This window comes from Sorex fumeus, unplaced genomic scaffold, assembly GCF_029834395.1.
Source record: "Sorex fumeus unplaced genomic scaffold, SorFum_2.1 ptg000044l, whole genome shotgun sequence".
NCBI classification, from domain to species: Eukaryota; Metazoa; Chordata; class Mammalia; order Eulipotyphla; family Soricidae; genus Sorex; species Sorex fumeus.
The window spans coordinates 58,151,101-58,170,597 of NW_026606101.1; the positions used below are offsets into that span (position 1 = coordinate 58,151,101).

Here is a 19,497-nt window from a genome sequence, read left to right on the forward strand (position 1 = left end):
AAGCACTGCCAGGAATAATTCCTGAGTGCAGAGTCAGGAGTAAGCCCTCATGAGTATGGCCCCAAAACAAGACAAAACAAACACAAAAACTTAAACCACAAATTTTTGTCATCTGTGAGAGTTACTTCTGAAGTCACCATTGGCACGGTTCTTTCTGTTCTTGTTTGGAAACTTGCTTTTTGCCTGTACCACCTAAAGGCTTACTTAGCTCTGTCTGGCGTTTTAATTAGACCGTATTCATTTTGCAGGTTCATTTTGCTCATTAACATTTTACAAAGTGGAAGAGTTATTGGGGAAAAAAAGGAGGCATCTGTCCTTAAATTCTTTCTTGTTGCTGCCCTGCCAAACTCTGCTTCTGTTCTGGAAGCTGATCACTAGGTTGTTGACTCCGGTTGATTCAGCTGGTTCTTCCTGTTATGTCATTTTCCGTTAAGGGTTTAGTCATTTGGAAAAAAAGAAAAAACAGTTCGGCAAACCATCCTGAGGAACTCTCACCAAACATTCTTGTCTTGGGATCAGACTGTTAGAGTGTTAATAAATAAACTGACACCCCAAATTGAGAAGTGAGTTGCAGATGCACTTTGAACGGAGAGCTGTAGAGGCATAAAGGAGGAAGAGAGTAGACTTGATAAGCGATATATACTTCACACATGCAGTGTCTGGGTTTTCAAAATCTCATTGGAGTTGTAAAAGTGTGGGATGGGATGGTGATTACACTGACTTCCACGTTTCTGACTCTAGGAGCCTGACCTCAGAATTGTGTTCTGAGAGGATACTAACCTTTACTGCTTTTGGTGATTCCTGAGAATATCTTAGGAAGTTTGAAACTACTATGACTAAACATTGATTTGTAGACACTACTGTTGGGTTTGTAAACAAGTGTATTTGTTTTGCCAAGACAGGTACAGCCCTTTAAAAAAAAAACTGTGCGGCACGTATCAAAACAGTTAGACAGTGTAGCTGCTGATATATAATTTTTTGTGTTCGTTTTATAAATTTTTCCTTTCTTGTCTCTTCTATCTTACGTAGTACATAATTACTATCTGTTGATGTCACTGAATGTTTTTGTTGACTTTTACTTTTATGAAGTAACATTGGTTTATAATAGTGTAAGTGTTTGTTTTAGAGATACAGTGCTACCATTCCAAAGCCACCGCCACAGTGCCAGTATTCTTCCACTATAGTCCATTGGAACTTTTCAGCTCATTTCTTCACCTCTTGGTAAATACTCTTTATTTATTATTTTTTTAATTGTTCCACCCAAGTGGTACAAGCTGGGGCTCCGGGACTGTTCCAGGGCTTCTCAGCTAACTGGCCTGGTTCAGTGAGAAGGCTCCAAGGATGACGTGTTGCCCAGGTCTGAGGTGAGGAGGTTACCCAGGCCCCTGAGGTGATATTTTGGGCTACAAAACCACATCCAGCAAAGCTCATGTAGTGGTAGAAATTGTACCAGGATTGTCCACATGCAAGGCACGTGCCTTTAACCCCTGAAACTATCTCTCTGCCTCCTCTGCCTCTCCACAACTTTCTCCACAGCTTTCTTTTTAGCTTACGTATGAGTGAAATTATACAGTATTTGTCTCTTTCCTTCTGACTTAGCTTTACTTAGCACAACCCCCTCTCCACTTTCATCCAGGTTATAACAAAAGGTAGAGTTTTATCTTTCCTTATAGCTCAGTTATATTTCATTCTGATTAGATACCATATCTCCTTCCTCCACTCCTATGTCTTTGAGCATTTGGGTTGTTTTTAGATCTTGGCTCTTGTAAATAGCATGAGAATGAACATAAATGTGTATTCCTCTCAGATTCCTTTCTGTTCTTTGGATCGATGTTTAGGAGTGAGATTGTCTTGTCGTCTGGTAATTATTTTCAGTGTTCTTGTGAAATTTCTAAACTGTTTTCCATTGAAGTTGAAGCAATTTATATTCCTACCAACAGCTTATTATTTCTATCTGCAAGCCCCTTTTTTTTTAATTAAGAAAAAGGGCCATTCTTATAGGTTAGAAGTGATTTTGATTTGCAGCTTTCTTTTTATATGTGTCTGTTCAACTCTTTTCCCCATTCTTTACTGTTTTGTATTTTTGTAGTTGTTGAGTGAGTGAGTATTTTGTATATCTTGCTCTTGGTCGTTTGGTCAGTCATATGTTGTGTGAATATTTATTCCCTTTCGGTAGGGTGTCTTTTTATTTTTAAGTATGGCTTTCTTTCACCTTGCAAAAGCTTTTGTGTTAGCTATAATACCATATATTTTATTTTTTTTCCTTGCCAGTGGAGTCCAGTCACTTGAAGACACTAGTAAAGCAAATATAGTGAAAGGATTTGGCGATGTTTTCTTCAGTGGCTTTATGGATTTGGGTCTAATGTAATGCTGTTCTTAATCCACTTTGAGTTAATTTGTAAATGGAGTGAGATAGTAGTTCAGTTTCATTCTCTTCCACATTTCTTAACATTTGCTCGCCTAATCCAGTATTCTGTTTAAGTTAATAGTGAACAGACTCTCCGGGAAACAAAGAGCTAATGTTAAAGGCATTTGCCACATTGTGAATCATGGTGTTTCCCTGAAAACAGGAAAATACAATAAGTTAAAGACTTTTTCAGGAGAGTATCTTACAGAGGCATTTGAAAACGGAGAGTAGAACACAAAATTGGCTGACTCTCCGAAGGGCAGAAGAACTGTATCATCATTGAGGGTAACTTTCTCTTGAGCTACCAAATTGTAGTAGCTTATTTCCTGCAGACTAACATTCAGCTTCTTAGAGCTATAAGATATCTACACGTTTCTGCTGTGATATTCCCCAAGTATCACAGTTTTTTTTACAAAAATATTTTACATAATATCAAATAATTTATCAATCATTTATGGTTTTTTTGCCTCAGTCCTTGCATGGAATAAATTTATGTGGAATACTTTACTTAAGGGAATTTCATCTTAGTCTATCAGAATTTAATTTAGAGATATTTTGCTTGTTGGGGGGAAGTTTACTTGTTCAGTCTGAAGGATGATGAACAGAGAGATTGAGCAGGAGTTTAAGCAGTGAACCTGGAACTGCTGAAAATATGACTCACATTGTCTTTTGTAAGTGAGTTTCCATATTATGCTTAAGAAACCAAGATGAGAACTCTAGCTTTCCATTCATTTTCTTCTGTAATGTATTGAATGTTTAGAGACATTTTAAAGCATATGTTTTCTGTAATGATAATTCTACCCTAATCTGATATTTCTTCTTACACATTCTTAGAAAATATTTTTACCTCTGGTACAGAGACCATTATACTAAGTAGTTGGTCCTGCCAGTCCAGAAATCTAATATTGTGAACTGTGGAGGTTTTCTGATATTAAATGGTATCTGTGGTGTTGCTGATATATCAATTTCTAATAAACGTTTCCCTCTAGGTATTTAAGGCCTAGAGAGATACTGCCTTAAATTCTGACTTACTTAGTGGGATTTCCCTCATTTTATTATCAAGAGATCACACTATGAAACCATCCAACTACAGAACACTGTTCATTTGACTATTTAATGTCATCCTAAAGTCTTTGGCAGAATTTTAAACAAAGAATTTTTCTGTTAAAATTCTATACTACAGACTTGAAGGCATAACAGTGGAGAAGGGTTAGTGTCTTAAAATTCTAACACATCTGTGGCCAGAGACATTATACAGGGATAAAGTGCTTTCCTTGCACGTGGTCAACTCTCTAGTTCAAACCATGGTACCACGTATGGTCCACTGAACACTTCTAGGGGTGATTCTGGACAACAGAACCAGTACTGAGCCCTGAGCTTTACTGGGTGTGACTCACCCCCCCCCCCCCCATTACACACTTACCCACCAAAATTTGGCATATTGCACTGTTACTTATTTATTTATTGCTGGATGACAGAACAGAAGGAACCAGGCATCATTGGTTTTTCCTGAAATCCTCAACAAGGCTTTACACTGAAATATTCCATTATTTATGGCAATCATTTTACCAGTGTTTCTCTTTATAAGCTTTCTCTCTAATTTCATTCATTTCTCAGAAAATCTTCTTTTTAGATTCATATTATAGTAATTTAATCATAACTTAAGGAAGGTTCATATTCCATTTTAATATGGTCCATTCTTGAGAGTGCATTACAATTACTCTGCTGTTCTAAATCACTTCAAAAACTGCATTATAACGAGTGCAGAACAGCAAAAGGATTGTGAGTTCTAGGGCCAGAGAGATAGTATGGTGGGTAGGGTGCTTGCTTTGCACGTGGAAGACCTGGTTTTGATCCCCAGTATCTCATATGTTCCCAAAAGCCCCTCATAACACAGAGCCAGGAATAACCTCTGAGCATCGCTGGGTGTGGCCCACAAAACGAAAAAACGAAAAGAAAAAAACTCGTTAATTCAAAGGTGATATGAAGTAGGAAGAGGATTATGTATCTGATTAATAGACCTAAAGCTTAGAATGTTAGGGTTTTCCTTTTTACCATTTGTGGGAAAGACTGATAAGCAAGTGACCTAGGGTTTTACCATAAAACTAGTCTTGGAAATCTACAAAGAGATGCTTTCAAGGCTTTACACTGAAATATTCCATTATTCTTGGAATTTGGCTTTCTCCCCTCCAGAGAAGCCTGTGTTCTCTTTTGAATATGTATCTCTCTTTTTTTCTCTACCCTCACATTTCTCCAGATTTCTTTCAATGAAACTGTTTTGCTTGACTTGATTAGAAAAAGTGACTTCACACGATAACTTTATTTTTGTCTAGAAATGAAGTGGCATTTTTTTTGTATTTTGAAAATAAGTGAATTATGTACAGCGAGGCATTTTGATAAAAAAATGTTTTGTTGTGTGGCTATTTTGATAGTTATAAATCACTTAGCTGATATTGTTCCAAAGCTACCTGCAGATAACTAGTAAGACTCAAAAAAACAAAGGCCTGATCTCATCCAGTGAACTTAAATTAGAATCTCTGGTGTTTAAAGCAATGATTTGTTTATATTATTTTAAGCATTTCCAAAGTATTCAAAAGTATACCCATGGTTGAGAACCATTGGTGTTCAAGAAATAGGCAGTTGGAATACATGTCCCTCTCCTGTCAGTGAGTGATGTAGTTACTGGAAGTGACCATTTTAGGTGGCAGTCTTGTTCATTATATTAAAAATATATGTATCTGAATATTGCATGTTCACATTGTTGAATAATTGTAATTTATAAAGGGCAAAAAGGGGATAATATAGTTTTGAACACTATTGAATCAAAAGTTAAAACATGGAGTTATATTCTGCTTACAGAATTCCAATATGAAAGGCCCTAGTTCCCCCATGTTTCTTTCTCTTCAGGGGAAGAGCACGTGAAGGTTGTTGTGCTCTGCTATTTCCTTTATGTTGTATTTCCTTCCGATTTAGCAACCGTTCCTAACTGAAGAGGTCTCAAGCAGGTGAGTTTATTGACCATTAGTTTTGAACCAGGTGCTGTCACTTACTCCAGTTGTTTCCTCCCCTCTGAACTCAGGTCTTCCAGACCCAGGCAGATAGAAGGAAACAGCCTTTTCCTTCAGCCTTCAAAGCTTAGCCTCTTTAGAACTCTAAGTCTGTAACTTTCTTTTCTCTAAATTCTTTTTATATCAGTGACTACATCTTTTTCTTTCTCTTTTCCACTTCCTACTTTGCAAAGGCCTCACTTAACAGTTCCTTGCTCGATTTTCTGCAGTTGAAGAAACTCTGTGAGAGGGGAGTTTCTACCAGGCAAGTTTGGGTGGGTAACCATGTTTAATTGTCTAGATTATGTACATCGCAAGTTACATTAAGAAAACAAAAACTTAATTTCAGTTGCACCCTGTACTGAATTTTGAATGGAGGCAGTATTGTTAGTGTTCAATACAAAAGAAAGGTTCCTCTATCATAAATTTTGCAATTTTTCAGAAAACAGCTCAGTTGCCTTATTACGCTGAGGTTTATTGTTATTTTTAAGGAGTGAAACCAAGAGTGATGAAAGACGCGGTCTCTACTTCATCCCGAGTGGCCCATAGAGAACAGGAATGGTATGATGCTGAAATTGCCAGAAAACTGCAAGAAGAAGAAATTTTGGTGAGCAAATTTTTATTGCAAACGTTCAGGTAAATCAGTAGGTTTTGTGAATTGAATCATTCTTGACATTTTATAGTAAATGTATATTATAGTCCTCAGTCATTTGGAAAATGGATAAGTGTGCGTGTGCATGCGTGTATGTGTGTGTGTGTGTGAGAGAGAGAGAGAGAGAGAGAGAGAGAGAGAGAAAGAGAGAGAGAGAGAGAGAGAGAGAATTAAGATAACAGGAATATTGCCCAGTTTTATATATTGAGTAAGCGCTAGGAACAGAGCTCAGTATATCTATTTATCATTGCATTCTGCTAGTTCGCTAAGAACTTGCTATAGGATTGCAAAACAGGCTCTGCTAAACTGGTCATCTATAAAAATATGCCAGCTCTTAATTCATTGTCAAGCTCAGGGATTTTCATCACCAACTTTTCAAATGTCAGTGTAATTTTGTGTCAGATTATTTTAAATGTACATTGTGAATTTCAATGATGTGCTAGCTCTTCCTTTTGTATTTTCTGTATCACAGGCTACCCAGGTCGACATGAGAGCAGCTCAAGTAGCGCAGGATGAGGTGAGCTCATATTTGTCAGTGAATTTCTTTTGCCAGATTTCTTTGAAAGAGCCAGCAGCTCTGCAATTAATGATGTGGACTCAATTTTGTGTAGGAAATTGCTAGACTACTAATGGCTGAAGAAAAGAAAGCTTATAAGAAAGCCAAGGAGCGCGAGAAATCATCTTTGGACAAAAGAAAGCATGACACTGATTGGAAGGTAGGAGCTCATTTTTTTGTTTTTAACTAGGAATAAAATTTTGAATGAAAAGAGGCCACTGAAACTGAGTTCATATTCATGGTGGAATTGTTATTTAAGTGTTGTTCTCACTTGAACAGATTCCTCCCTTGGTTCTCTGATTTTCTCATGGTCTCAGCATTGGTTGTGAGGAAAAGGATACAGCAATCATAACAGTATCATTCTACTGTTTCCTGTTTCTCATTGACTTCAGTGTTGGTTTTAAAACCCCTGCAGGGGGCTGGAACGATAGCACAGCAGGTAGGGCATTTGCCTTGCATGTGGCCAACCCGTGTTCGATTCCTAGCATCCCATATCATCCCCTGAGCACCACCAGGAGTAATTCCTGAGTGCAGAGCCAGGAGTAACCCCTGAGCATCACCAGGTATGACCCAAAAAGAAAAAAAAAAGCTGCAGTTATTATTTCCAGGTTAATTAAATATATATTTATCTCCCTCTTTGACTCTCTTGATAATTCAGAATTTTTAGTTCCCTAACAAACATATGTATTTCATTCTAGTAGAACAGATTCTAAATGCTTGTGTTGCACTAAATTAAGCCACAAATCACCAAGGAATGATGCAAATTCTTAACTCTGCTGGAGTGGGTGTTTTTAGGGATGAACTATTTGAAACATAAAGAGAATACCACACTTCTAAAATGGGCCAGGACTTCTGCACATCTTCAGCTTTATGATGATGCCATTATAGTTTTAGTGGGTGTGTTTGTTTTAATCTAGAAAAAATGATTTGACTGTATCATGCTCCTTGACAAGGTAGTGTTCCATGGACCTTGGAAGTCCACTTCCCTGTCAGCTGCTGTGCAGCTATTTTGTGAATGATGGATGTCTGAGTACTGCTTTGTGATGGAGCATGGCTGTGCATATATATGGTTGCACCAATAGTTTTCCACGTACCTTTGTGAGAACAGTCTTCTTAAAAATCTCTTGAATGGCCATCTCTTTAAATAATTTATATTGCTTCGATGAATGTAAATAACCTGAGGAGTTTGGCATTATTGTTTTAGTCCGATCTTTTTCTCTGTTGTTTCTGTATGATTATTTGTTCTTTTTTTTTTCTTTTTTTTAGCCAAAAACAACTAAATCTACACACTCAAAGTCAAAGGAGAGTGATGAACCACAGCGTTCTAAGAATGACAGGCCAGCACGGTAAGATAACACCGGAAAATCAGAAGGAGGAACTTGACTTGAGTTGAGTGTGAGCTTAGAGATGTTGCTTTACCCAAGAAGAGAATTTTTTTATTGAAGAGGGAGATCCAGAAGTCTGTTGCTGTGCAAGTCTTACAGGATTGTTCTCAAACTTCTCTTTTCTTTCCAATCTTCTGTTTTGGCTTGAACAAGTTAAAGCAGAAAAGTCAGGAATTTTACAAAAGCTAGAGTGTAGAAGGGAGGTGTCTGCTCCTTCACTGTTGGTGGGAATGTCCACTGGTTCAGCCCTTCTGGAAAACACTATGGACGATTCTCAAAAAATTAGAAATTGAGCTCCCATTTGACCCAGCAATACCACTCCTGGGAATATATCCCAGAGAGGCAAAAATGTATAGTCGAAGTGACATCTGCACTTGTTTGTTCATTGCATCACTCTTTACAATAGCCAGAAACTGGAAGAAACCTGAATGCCCAAGAACAGATGACTGGTTAAAGAAACTTTGGTACATCTACACAATGGAGTACTATGTAGCTCTTAGAAAAGATGAAGTCATGAAATTTACATACAAGTGGTACAACATGGAAAGTATCATGCTAACCGAAATGAGTCAGAAAGAGAGGGATAGACATAGAAAGATTGCGTTCATCTGGGGGATATAAAGTAACAAAGTATGAGATTAATACCCAAGAATAGCTGAGATCAGCACCAGGAGGATTACTCCATAACTTAGAGGCCAGCCGGGTATCCTAGAGGAAAGGGCAGTTCAGATAGAGAAGGGAGCACCAAATAAAGGATGTTTGGAGGATCCTCCCAGGAGGGGAGATGCATGTCGAAAGTAGACTATGGACTGAACATGTTTGCCACTCAATGCCTCTTTTGCAGACCACAACACCCAAAAGGAGAGAGAGAACACAGGGGATTGCCCTGCCACAGAGACAGGGGGGATGGGGGAATGGGGGTGGGAGGGATATTATCCATGGTGGTGGAAAATGGGCACTGGTGGAGGGATGGGTATCTGATCATTGTATAATTAAAAAAAAAAAAAGGGAGGTGTCTGTTTCAAAGGAGGCCTTGAACTGAGACGGGAGGAAATGATCTACTCTCCCAAGAAAAATGTCAAGTTTTAATTTTCACTGACTTTCATGATTACTTGTGTGTGTGTATGACATTGACACCCATGTATCCTGATTACTACGAATTTCAACACTCAAGGCAAATAATTCATTTAAGTCATTGCATCCTGTTCTATGTGTCCTGGAAGTAGTAGCTCTAGCTATGGTATGAAGGCTTCCTGAATACTTCCAGGCAAGCTACATCAAATTGATATAGCAGGAGGGATCTTTAAATAACAAAAGACAAAAGTAACACTAAAACTAGTATTTTCAAAGCCTTGAGTTATTAAAACCTTGAGTGTGGGTCCTGACTATTAGTATCATTATTCTTTATATGTAAGTTTTGTCATGCCGAAAAATACACAGTATTGTTGCTATTCACTACCCACATTTAAGCTGCCAGACTTCTTTCTTAAAGTGGGCATATTGAGTGTCTTCAAGTGTCATTTGCTGTTTTTACACTTACGGACTTTCAGGGGATAATTATATGAGGTCTTAAAACTGAGACTGCTGTAGTATAGCCTTCTCTAATTTTATGAAATTGATTCTTCTTATAACTTATTTAGTTAAGCTCATGACACAATTTTTTAAGGCAAATTTAAGAATCTCCATTCAGATTTAGTTATTTCCTGTATTGTCCAAGTAAAACGAGAAATAGGCAGTATGTAGTATGTTCCCCGTGTGTAACTAGTGTGGTTTATGAATTAGTGTGGGGGGTGGGGTGGGGACATAGTTTGGGGACACATCAGTGGTGCTCAGGACTTCGTCCTGGCTCTGCACTCAGGAATCAGTCCTAGCTGGCTCAGGGAACCATATGGGACACTGGGCACCAAACCCGGGTTGGTGCACGGGAAGCACTTTACCTGTAGTACTATCCTCCAGCCCCTATTATTGCTTTATGAATCAGGTGAATCTAATAAAGTCAAATCACCTGTAGGTTGACTTCAGGCATCTTGCAGTCTTCACTGTTCTTGTGCTTCTTAGAACACCTACTTTGACATGCAAATATATGTGATACAACAGTGTAGACTTGCAATGAAAAATATTAACAAAGCAGGTTTCTAGAATGTAATAGGTATATTTTAAGATAATAAGTATTTCTAAAAATACCCGTCATGTTGAGGGACCAGAAAGTACAAGTGTCTAAGGTTTGCATGGAACTGACCTTGGTTCAATCCTCAGAACCACAGGTGGTACCCCAAGCATTATCTTGAGTGATCCCTGATTACAGAGCTAGGAGTAAGCCTTGAGCACTGCTGGGTATAGCCCCCAAATTTGTTACATTTAGTGAATAAGCAAAGATAGCACAGCGGTAGGGCGTTTGCCTTGCACGCAGCCAACATGGCCGACCCGAGTTCGATTCCTCCGTCCCTCTCGGAGAGCCCGGCAAGCTACCGAGAGTATCTCGCCTGCACGGCAGAGCCTGGCAAGCCAGCCATGATGTATTCGATATGCCAAACACAGTAACAACAAAGTCTCCAATGGAGACGTTACTGGGCCTGCTCGAGCAAATCGATGATCAACGGGAGGGCCTTTTTATTATTACTGAACAAAAAGTGACATGTGATGAGTAGATCTTTTTCTAGTCTTTTTACATCTTAAGAGGAACGTTTACTTTTAAATACCTGTCACTGTCATTGTGCTCCCGTTGTTCATCGATTTGCTCAAGCAGGCCCAGTAATGTCTCCATTTGTTGTTACTGCGTTTGGCATATTGAATACATCACAGGGAGCTTGCCAGGCTTTGCCGTGCAGACGAAATACTCACGGTAGTTTCCTGGGCTCTCTGAGAGGGGTGGAAGAATCGAACTCGGGTTGGCCATGTTGGCTGCATGCAACTTTTAAATACCATTACAGAAAATTATATTATTGAAACAGTAAGAATTTTTGAAACCTGCATTTCATAATTAAAAAGCAAAACCTTTTCTCATAGTTATATACATGTATAAATATGTACATTTATATGTGTGTATGTATTTCTATGATGTGAAAATGTATGCCTTCTAACTATGATGGGAAAATATAGTTAGGCTTTTGTTCAAGGATTGGAAAACAGGAAACTTTGTAGGACTTCTTATTCTTCCTATGGAAATTGAAGAACTGGTTGTCAACCTGAATTTATTGCAACTCTTTGTAACTGAAAAGTTAAACCAAGTTCACATTTTTCTCACTATAGAATTTTGTGCTGGTAATAAATACTATGTTAGTCTATTTGCATTTTTCACTCAGAAAAAGTATTCTTCATGAAATCCTATCGGTAATAGTACTGTAAACCAAAGTGCAAAAACTTATTAAACTAAAACAAAACAAAATAAAAAAAAACTTTCTATAAAGGCAGACTGGTAATTGGGAGGCAAAAGGGGTGGCAAGGGTTGGGGTAGGGTTGAGGTGGCATTTTTTTTTTAAATAATATAAGAGTACTGCTGTTTGTTCAGCCATTGATTAAGCTGATTGAATTGGGCATCAGCTCCACACTACTTTTTTATTTTATTGTATCACCGTGAGATAGAGTTACAAAGCTTTCATGTTTGAGATTCAGTCATACCATGATGAAACACCCATCCCTCCACCAGTGCACATTTTCCACCACCATTGTCCCAAGTATCACCCCCCTCACATACATACAAATAACAGTCCTCACCCTGCCTCTATGGCAGACAATTTCCCCAATACTCTCTCTAATTAGGGACATTAATTTTGCTCGGGGCTGGAGCGATAGCACAGTGGGTAGGGCATTTGCCTTGCACATGACCAACTGGGCTGACCTGGGTCCAATTCTTCCACCCCTCTCGGAGAGCCTGGCAAACTGCCAAGAGTATCTCGCCTGCATGGCAAATCCCGGCAAGCTCCCCATGATGCATTCGATATGCCAAACACAGTAACAACAAGTCTCACAATGGAGACATTACTGGGCCCCCTCAAGCAAATTGATGAACAACAGGAGGACAGTGACAATGACAATTTTGCTCGAATTTTACCACCACCATTCAAGCCTACCCACAGGGGTAGACACTAGATAATATATTTTCCATAGCTCATTTCAAATATCACGAGAGCTCACGTGGACGTGATTGTAAACATCAATTTCTAAATTTTAAATGGTTGGGTTCCAGAGACATCCCTATATGGCACTAATTCAATTGGGAGCCTCTGGGCCAGGAATGTTGACGCGCTAAGGTGGCATCTGGAGGCAAATTGTGGGCGTGACAGCCAGTCTTCTGGGCAGGTGGTGACCTGGGGAGGGACAGCCCAGGTCCTCTGCCACCATGTGGCCTGGAGATTTAGTCTTGAACCCGCATACCTTGGCCTTGCTTTGAAAGCTCTTGGTCACCAGAATTCCATCTGCAGTAGGTGCGGAGACTGCACCTGCTCCATCCCGGTGACACTGACTCAGTATGGGGCCCAGAGAGATATCCAGTGCTGTGGTGTCATCTGGGACTTGTTGTTGTGTCTCTGGGCCAGGGCTGTTGTTGTGCTAAGATGGTGCCCGGAGGCTAATTGTGGAGATGACAGCCAGTATTCTGGGCAGGCGGGGACCCGGGGAGGGACAGCCCAGATCCTCTGTTGCCATGCAGCCTGGAGATGTAGTCCTGGAACCCGCATACCTGGGCTTTGCTTGTGGAAGCTCTTGGTCATCAGGATACCATTTGAAGTAGGCAGGGAGACTGCACCTGCTCCATCCAGTGATAATGGCTTGGCATTGGGCCCAGAGAGATCTCCAGCACTGTGGTGCCTTCTGGGACTTGCTGCTGTGTCTCCGGGCCAGGTGTGTTGGTGTGCTAAGATCCACATTACAAAATTGGGGTATAGTCGCAGTTTTGGATTGTGGAAGCAAGTGGCTGTTGGGGACTGTGCTTGGGCATGCATAGGCCAACCAGTCCCCTCCAATTTACTCCAGATTGTTCAGCCATGTATGGGTCTGAGCTTAACTCTGGCTTTTGATCTCTTTCGAGATATACTTAGGGATCTCTGCAGTAAGGCCAATAGTAGAGCTTACAGGGTGGTGCTGGAGTTGGTTCATGGGGGTGACTGCCAGTCCTTCCATGTGTACTGGGAAGTGGGGGAGGTAGCCCATCCCAACTCTGAGTGAGCTTGTGTAGCTGAGCCGGAGGTGGTTTGTGGATATGATCCCATATACCTACCTTTTGTCCATTTAATTTCTTGGTAAACTTGTTCCCAAGTTGTTGGGATCCGGCCAAAGGCACAGCAGCAGTTTCGGGGTATCAGGAAGCCTGAAGGCAACATCAGGCTGCTGATGCACTGGCCCCGCAGGTACAGGTTGACCTGTTGGCGGCACCATACACCCTGAGGTGGTATTTGATTGAGGCATGTGGACACAGTTGAAGAGATTGGTGTTATAATATTGTATGCTGAAAACCCAATTATAAATAACTTTGTCATTTCATGGCAACTAAAAATTTAAAAAAATGATTTTATTAATATCACTGAGGTCTTGTGGCATCTTGTGAGTATATTTGTGATCATTTACTCATTTGTTAGGTATTAGACACGTTAATTTTCATAAGACTTGAGAAAGTGGCAATCAAGAAGAAAAGTTTCAGACTCTCGTGAAGATTATAATATAAGCAAATGATTACACATAAAATGACTAATTTTTTTAAATACCATGAATGAAAAGTTTATGGTGTTTTAAAAACCTGAGACACTTATCTGGGTGAAGAGGGATCCTTCTTGAAGAAATGACCTTTGAGTGAATTGCGAAAGGTGCTTGGCTATATCATAACATAAAGATGCTTATCACATCACAACAACAGCAGGGCAAAGGGATCAGGCCATACAGAAGAACTTTAAAACAGACTTGGTTAACAAGAATTTTCCAAATATGGGTAGAATATTTTCAACTTTTAAACAGCCATCACAGTTACGTTCATTAGATAAAATCTCTTGTGGTAGGTTTTTTTTCCCCTGTATAAAACAAACTTACAGCTACCAGTCACACTTTCCCCAAATTTAATTGTGATCATTTCTATAGAGTGTATAGCAATATATACATTCTTATTTATTAGCGTCTCTACCTGTTCTAGACCCAGAGTACTTAGGAAGACCTGTTTCTTGGATCTCAATACGGAATTTGAAAATACTTGCCTTTATGCATAATAGTGTCCTGGGTAGCAAATTAATCATAAATTTCTAAACTTTGAAGTACATATACCATCTACATTGTATGTACAATAATACAAAACATATTAAATACGGTTATATATTTGACAGCTTTTCACCCTCACGTATTCCATGTTTTATTGCAAAGTTTGAGCATTATCTGACACAACAAAACATTTCATTCTTTATCGTTGTCAAATGTTTATAGGGAGTCTGTTGCTTAGTTACATTTATAAGTTTAGTAAAAATTTCCCCTTGTTTTGACTTTTCAATCTTGGCATGAAAAGTCGCATACATAAGACTCCTTTAGTAAGCTCTGCTTTGCCACCTAGTGGATGAAGGAACATTGCTCAAGTTTGTATACACTGATAGAATATCCTCTTCCCTTGTACCCTTCCTCCCTCCCTGAATTGTTTTACTCTGTTGCTAGGTTTTTCTTCTTAATTTCATTTTAAAAGGACTTGTAAGATAAAGTCATTAATCTAGGATCATAACCAGTTTAAATGGTCAGGAACTAACATAAGAATTCTAACACATTCTGACTTTGCATTTCTGCCAAAAGTATTTATACAACATGGTTCATGGAGATGTTGGGTTGAGTCATCACAAAGAATATCTTTTAACTCTCCGACTTCTCTTCAGACCACCACCACCTAGCATGACAGATGCCGAGGATTTGGATTACACCCATTTTACAAACCAGCAGAATTCCTCACGTTATTTCTCAAAGTCGGAGTCCTCTCCTAAAGGTAAGGAAAAAAATAAATACGGTTAAGTTTAGCATCATTTAAAATAACCCTTAGGTTATGGTGGAAAAATCTAACCTGTCTTACAGATCACTGGAGTGTCGTAAGTTCTTTTTCATTGGGTCATTGCACTAGGCTTCATTTATTAAACATAATGTTTCAAAATTATAGCCTCTAAGTTGAATTTAGATGTTCAGGAACATTTCTACCAGTGACAGCCCATAGCGCCCATCAAATTCTTACAGTTTAGAATTACAGAACTGACTCTTTCTCCCCTTATGACCATGGTTTATTAACTAGATTTGATATAACACACATAAAAATGTTTATGCGAAATAAGAACAAGACAGAGGAGATAAGGAAAAAATGTGAAAACTAAGTTGAACTAAGTCTCTAAAAGGAAGAGGAGCCAGAGAGATGGTACAGTGGGTAAGATGTTTACCTTGTACTTGATTGACCCACGTTGAATCCCCGGCACTCCATATGGTTGGTTCCCTGAGCCCTGAGCACAAAAACCAGGAGTAAGCCCTGAGTACTTTAAGTTTGGGGGTGTGGTCCGAAACCCAAAAGTTAAAGTTTAAAAAATAAGAGTTGGGAGTTGTCGGGCTCCTAAGCATTTGCTTTTACGTATGTAAGTTTTTATGATAGATATCAAATGAGATCATGAGAAGGTAGTTCCTTGCTCAAGTGCCTCCTCAAATGGAGGCAATGCTAATAATAGCAGCCTTTTCAGCATCACATAAATAAAATAGATGAGAGCAAATTGTAGCAATTTACAAACATTAGATATTATGGTCTTATTTGTTACGGCTTTTGAAGATTAGGTGACATTTTTATTAATGCTTTTCCAGTTTCAGTAATAGCCTTCACAAACTTCTTTGACCTTTTTTTTGGGGGGGGGGGGGGCGGGCGGGGTCACACCTGGCAATGCACAGGGATTACTCCTGGCTCTGCATTCAGGAATCATCCCTGGCAGTGCTCAGAGGACCATAGGGGATGCTGGGAATCGAACCCAGGTTGGCCACATGCAAGGCAAACACCCTGCCTGCTGTGCTATTGCTCCAGCCCCTCTTTGACTTTTCTTTTCAGTGGTCTGTATTAAAAATTTGTGTACAGATGCCACTTGGGACTAGTTACACCATACTTTTGTGGGAGGGCAGGATGCTCAGCTTTTATATTTTTAAAACAATTCCTCCTCTCCCATCCTCAAACATTTTATGTTCATCTAATGTTGAAAATAAGATGAAAGACAATTTTTTAAAAATATGATGGAATTCTCCAGCCCCATTGCACAGCGGTAGGGCATTTGTCTTGCATGCAGCCAACATGGCCGACCCGAGTTCGATTCTTCCGCCCCTCTCGGAGAGCCCGGCAATCTACTGAGAGTATCTCGCCCGCACGGCAGAGCCTGACAAGCTCCCCGTGACGTATTCAATATGCCAGACACAGTAACAACAAATTCTCCAATGGAGACGTTACTGGGCCTGCTGGAGCAAATCGATGAACAGCGGGAGGACAGTGACAGCGATGATGGAATTAGGGAACCAGAAGGCTAAAAGTTTTAAGAAAGCTTAAAGGGCTGAGTTATGCTTTGCATGCGCAAGTCCTGAGTTTGGGAAACAGAGAGATAGCACAGAGGGCAGAGCACTTGCCTTGCATGCTGCCCACCGGGGTTTAATCCCCTGCACTGTATAATGTTTGAGCCCCACCAAGAGAATTCCTGAATGCAGAGATTCAGGGTCAGTGCTAAGCATTGCTGATTGTGGCTCCAAAACAAACAAAACCAGCAGGTCATTCTGTCTCTGAGCACCCGCGGGAGGGACCCCAGCACAGAGCCAGGAGTAGGCCTCTAACACCACTCGGCAGGACCTGTGGTGTCAGGGGCTAGATCCTCCATTCATTCCCTATTTAAATAAATACACGATTAGTTATCCTTTGGGCTAGAGCGATAGCACAGCGGTAGGGCGTTTACCTTGCACGCAGCCAACATGGCCAACCCGAGTTCGATTCCTCCGCCCCTCTCAGAGAGCCCGGCAAGCTACCGAAAGTATCTCGCCCACACGGCAGAGCCTGGCAAGCCACCCGTGATGTATTCGATATGCCAGACACAGTAACAACTAAGTCTCCAATGGAGACGTTACTGGGCCCACTCAAGCAAATCGATGATCAACGGGAGGGCCTTTACCTTTCTACCTTTAGTTATCCTTTATCGAAAATACCCATACACATTTTTTTTCTCAAATTACATACACGTATCTCTAACAAGGTCATTTCTTCCTTTTCCTGTCAAACACTTGATACACAAAGTATTTGTTTTTTAAAAAACAAATTGTTGTCTTCTTAAAACTTCATGGTCCAAGATGAAGATAATACAAGCCACTTAATGCATGAAAAAATGAAAATAGATTTATTTTGCCTGTGCAGAGAACTGAGATAGATTTATTTTTATTTTTAATAATTTTTTTCTTCCTCCCTTTCCCAGGTTTCCATTATAAGTAAGAACCAGGAATCTGCTTTGAAAATGGACTCAACTGTAGCCAGTATTACTGGAGGATTCAGAACGCATTCCATGCTTACTTTTCTTCTATGGTTATAGTCCTGAGATGTATTATCCTCAAGTGTTCCTCTGACCATGAACAGTGATAGCTTATTTAAAATGTTTTGGTTATTCATAATCACTTGGGCAGTCTTAAGAAAATCTAGTTTCTGATAATTGGCCACCCACCTCCACACTGCACATGCTTTCTGGGATACGGTATCTAAGAGCTCTGTAAAATGCCATTTTTGCTAGGTGTGAAGTGTTGGTTTCTAGGGCCTAGATCTTAATGAGCAATTAAAAATTTGGGCGATAAACATTAAAGTAAAACCTAATAATTGGATGTAATACAGAATAAAAGGATATGTAAGAAGGAGCTCTTGGGGTGCATTCGTGTATGATGTATGGAAGAGGCCTTTTGCTTTTTATTTAATTCTAACTAAAAAGAAAAAAAAAACTGTTAACACATCTGAAACAGTTGAAATATATTTCGGACTACCTGGGGCATAGCACTGTCGCACTGTCGCACTGTCCTGTTGTTCATTGATTTGCTCAAGTGGGCACCAGTAACATCTCACAACAAATTGTGAGACTTGTTACTGTGTTTGGCATATTGAATACATCACGGGGAGCTTTCCAGGCTTTGCTGTGTGGGCGAGATACTCTCGGTAGCTTGCTGGGCTCTTTGAGAGGGGGGAGGAATCGAACTCGGGTCGGCCATGTCGGCCGTGTGCAAGGCAAACGCCTTACCTACTGTGCTAGTGCTCCAACCCACCTGGGGCATAAGGGTTTTTATATATTGCCCTCCTGAAAGAGCTGGTCTAGAAGTCTTTCTCAAAGTCTCTCTGTTGTTTTCTCCACAGCAAGGCCTTCTGAAGCCTCTGCTCATTTTATCTTTATTATTATTTATTGACAGAAATTTATTTCTGTGAAATTTTAACTCAGGTCTGTGCAGAGCCAACTGAAAATCAGAACCGCGTCTCCCTCCTGTCTTTCATTCACTCTATAGAGCCAAGGGGAACGGGGTTGTCAGGTTTGCTGACGTGATGGTACCGTTTTTGCCTCTATAAAAATGATGTTTTGTGAAACAAAGTTTGTTTGTTGAAGGATCTTAAAAACATTTTGTGTATGTATCTGACAGTGATCAGATTCATTCGACCTAAAGTTGGAGTAACTTAAGTGGTTCTGTATTCAAGTATTCGGTTCTACACTCGGTTCTACACTCGTTACATCTGCGTTGGCTCCTTCGGGCCAGGCCTATGGACCCTTCTTTATTATTCAATGGAATTTGTTTAGCTTCTGCCTTCAAGCAAACGCTTATTTCTCCCGTATCCCATATTCATTAGTTAATGTAAATGACCAGCTTTTTAGCCCCTCAACTTGTTTTACTGTTACGTATTATCATATTAATCTGGTGGTTTTTATATTTTAGTACATTTGTTTATAGAAAAAGATATGATTAGTGAAAAAGTTTCAATCTATTCACATTGGGAGTTGCCTTCCATTTGCCTTATTTTTCCAAATAGTCTTTAGAGTTAAGCAGTGTTCAGAAAATTATTTAGAATAGTTTTTCTTGGTGCAGTTGGACCTTTCATTTTGAGAAAACATATAAACTACAGATCTCTCTCAAAATGAAAGAACTAAATTCACTCAGAGAAACTAGTTTTCTGACTACATCTATGTATGCAAATATATAGAAACTTGGATAAAGAAACTGTTAAGACTTAAGTTCTAGGAAAATGATGATAATCTGGAAAGAAACAAACCTTAAGGATATAGTCATTTCAGAAAAATGAAGAAACTGGTAAATTAGCAGTACTTCTGAATGACTATTAGAAATGAATGATGAGAAATCTTCTTCTAAATAGGCACCAAATGGAGACCCTGGCCTTAAGTTAAATTCCAGAGGGTGGTTTCAATATCCAGCATTTAGGCCTTGTAACTACTAAAATGCTCTATTTTTCTTTGTCTGCC

General features: G+C 39.6%; 1 protein-coding gene across 2 annotated transcripts in view; it reads left to right on the forward strand.

The window, feature by feature from the left end:
* The window catches only part of CCDC50 (coiled-coil domain containing 50), a 75,725-nt gene extending 57,826 nt beyond the window's left edge, over positions 1-17,899 (forward strand). For both annotated transcript variants that reach the window (XM_056121533.1, XM_056121534.1), the window contains 6 exons: positions 5,946-6,061; positions 6,579-6,623; positions 6,718-6,822; positions 7,929-8,008; positions 14,884-14,990; positions 17,470-17,899. In XM_056121533.1, the coding sequence (XP_055977508.1) occupies positions 5,946-6,061; positions 6,579-6,623; positions 6,718-6,822; positions 7,929-8,008; positions 14,884-14,990; positions 17,470-17,486 (470 nt within the window). In that variant the 3' untranslated portion in view covers positions 17,487-17,899. The remainder of the gene's footprint in view (positions 1-5,945; positions 6,062-6,578; positions 6,624-6,717; positions 6,823-7,928; positions 8,009-14,883; positions 14,991-17,469) is intronic.
* The last annotated feature ends 1,598 nt before the right edge of the window (positions 17,900-19,497 follow it).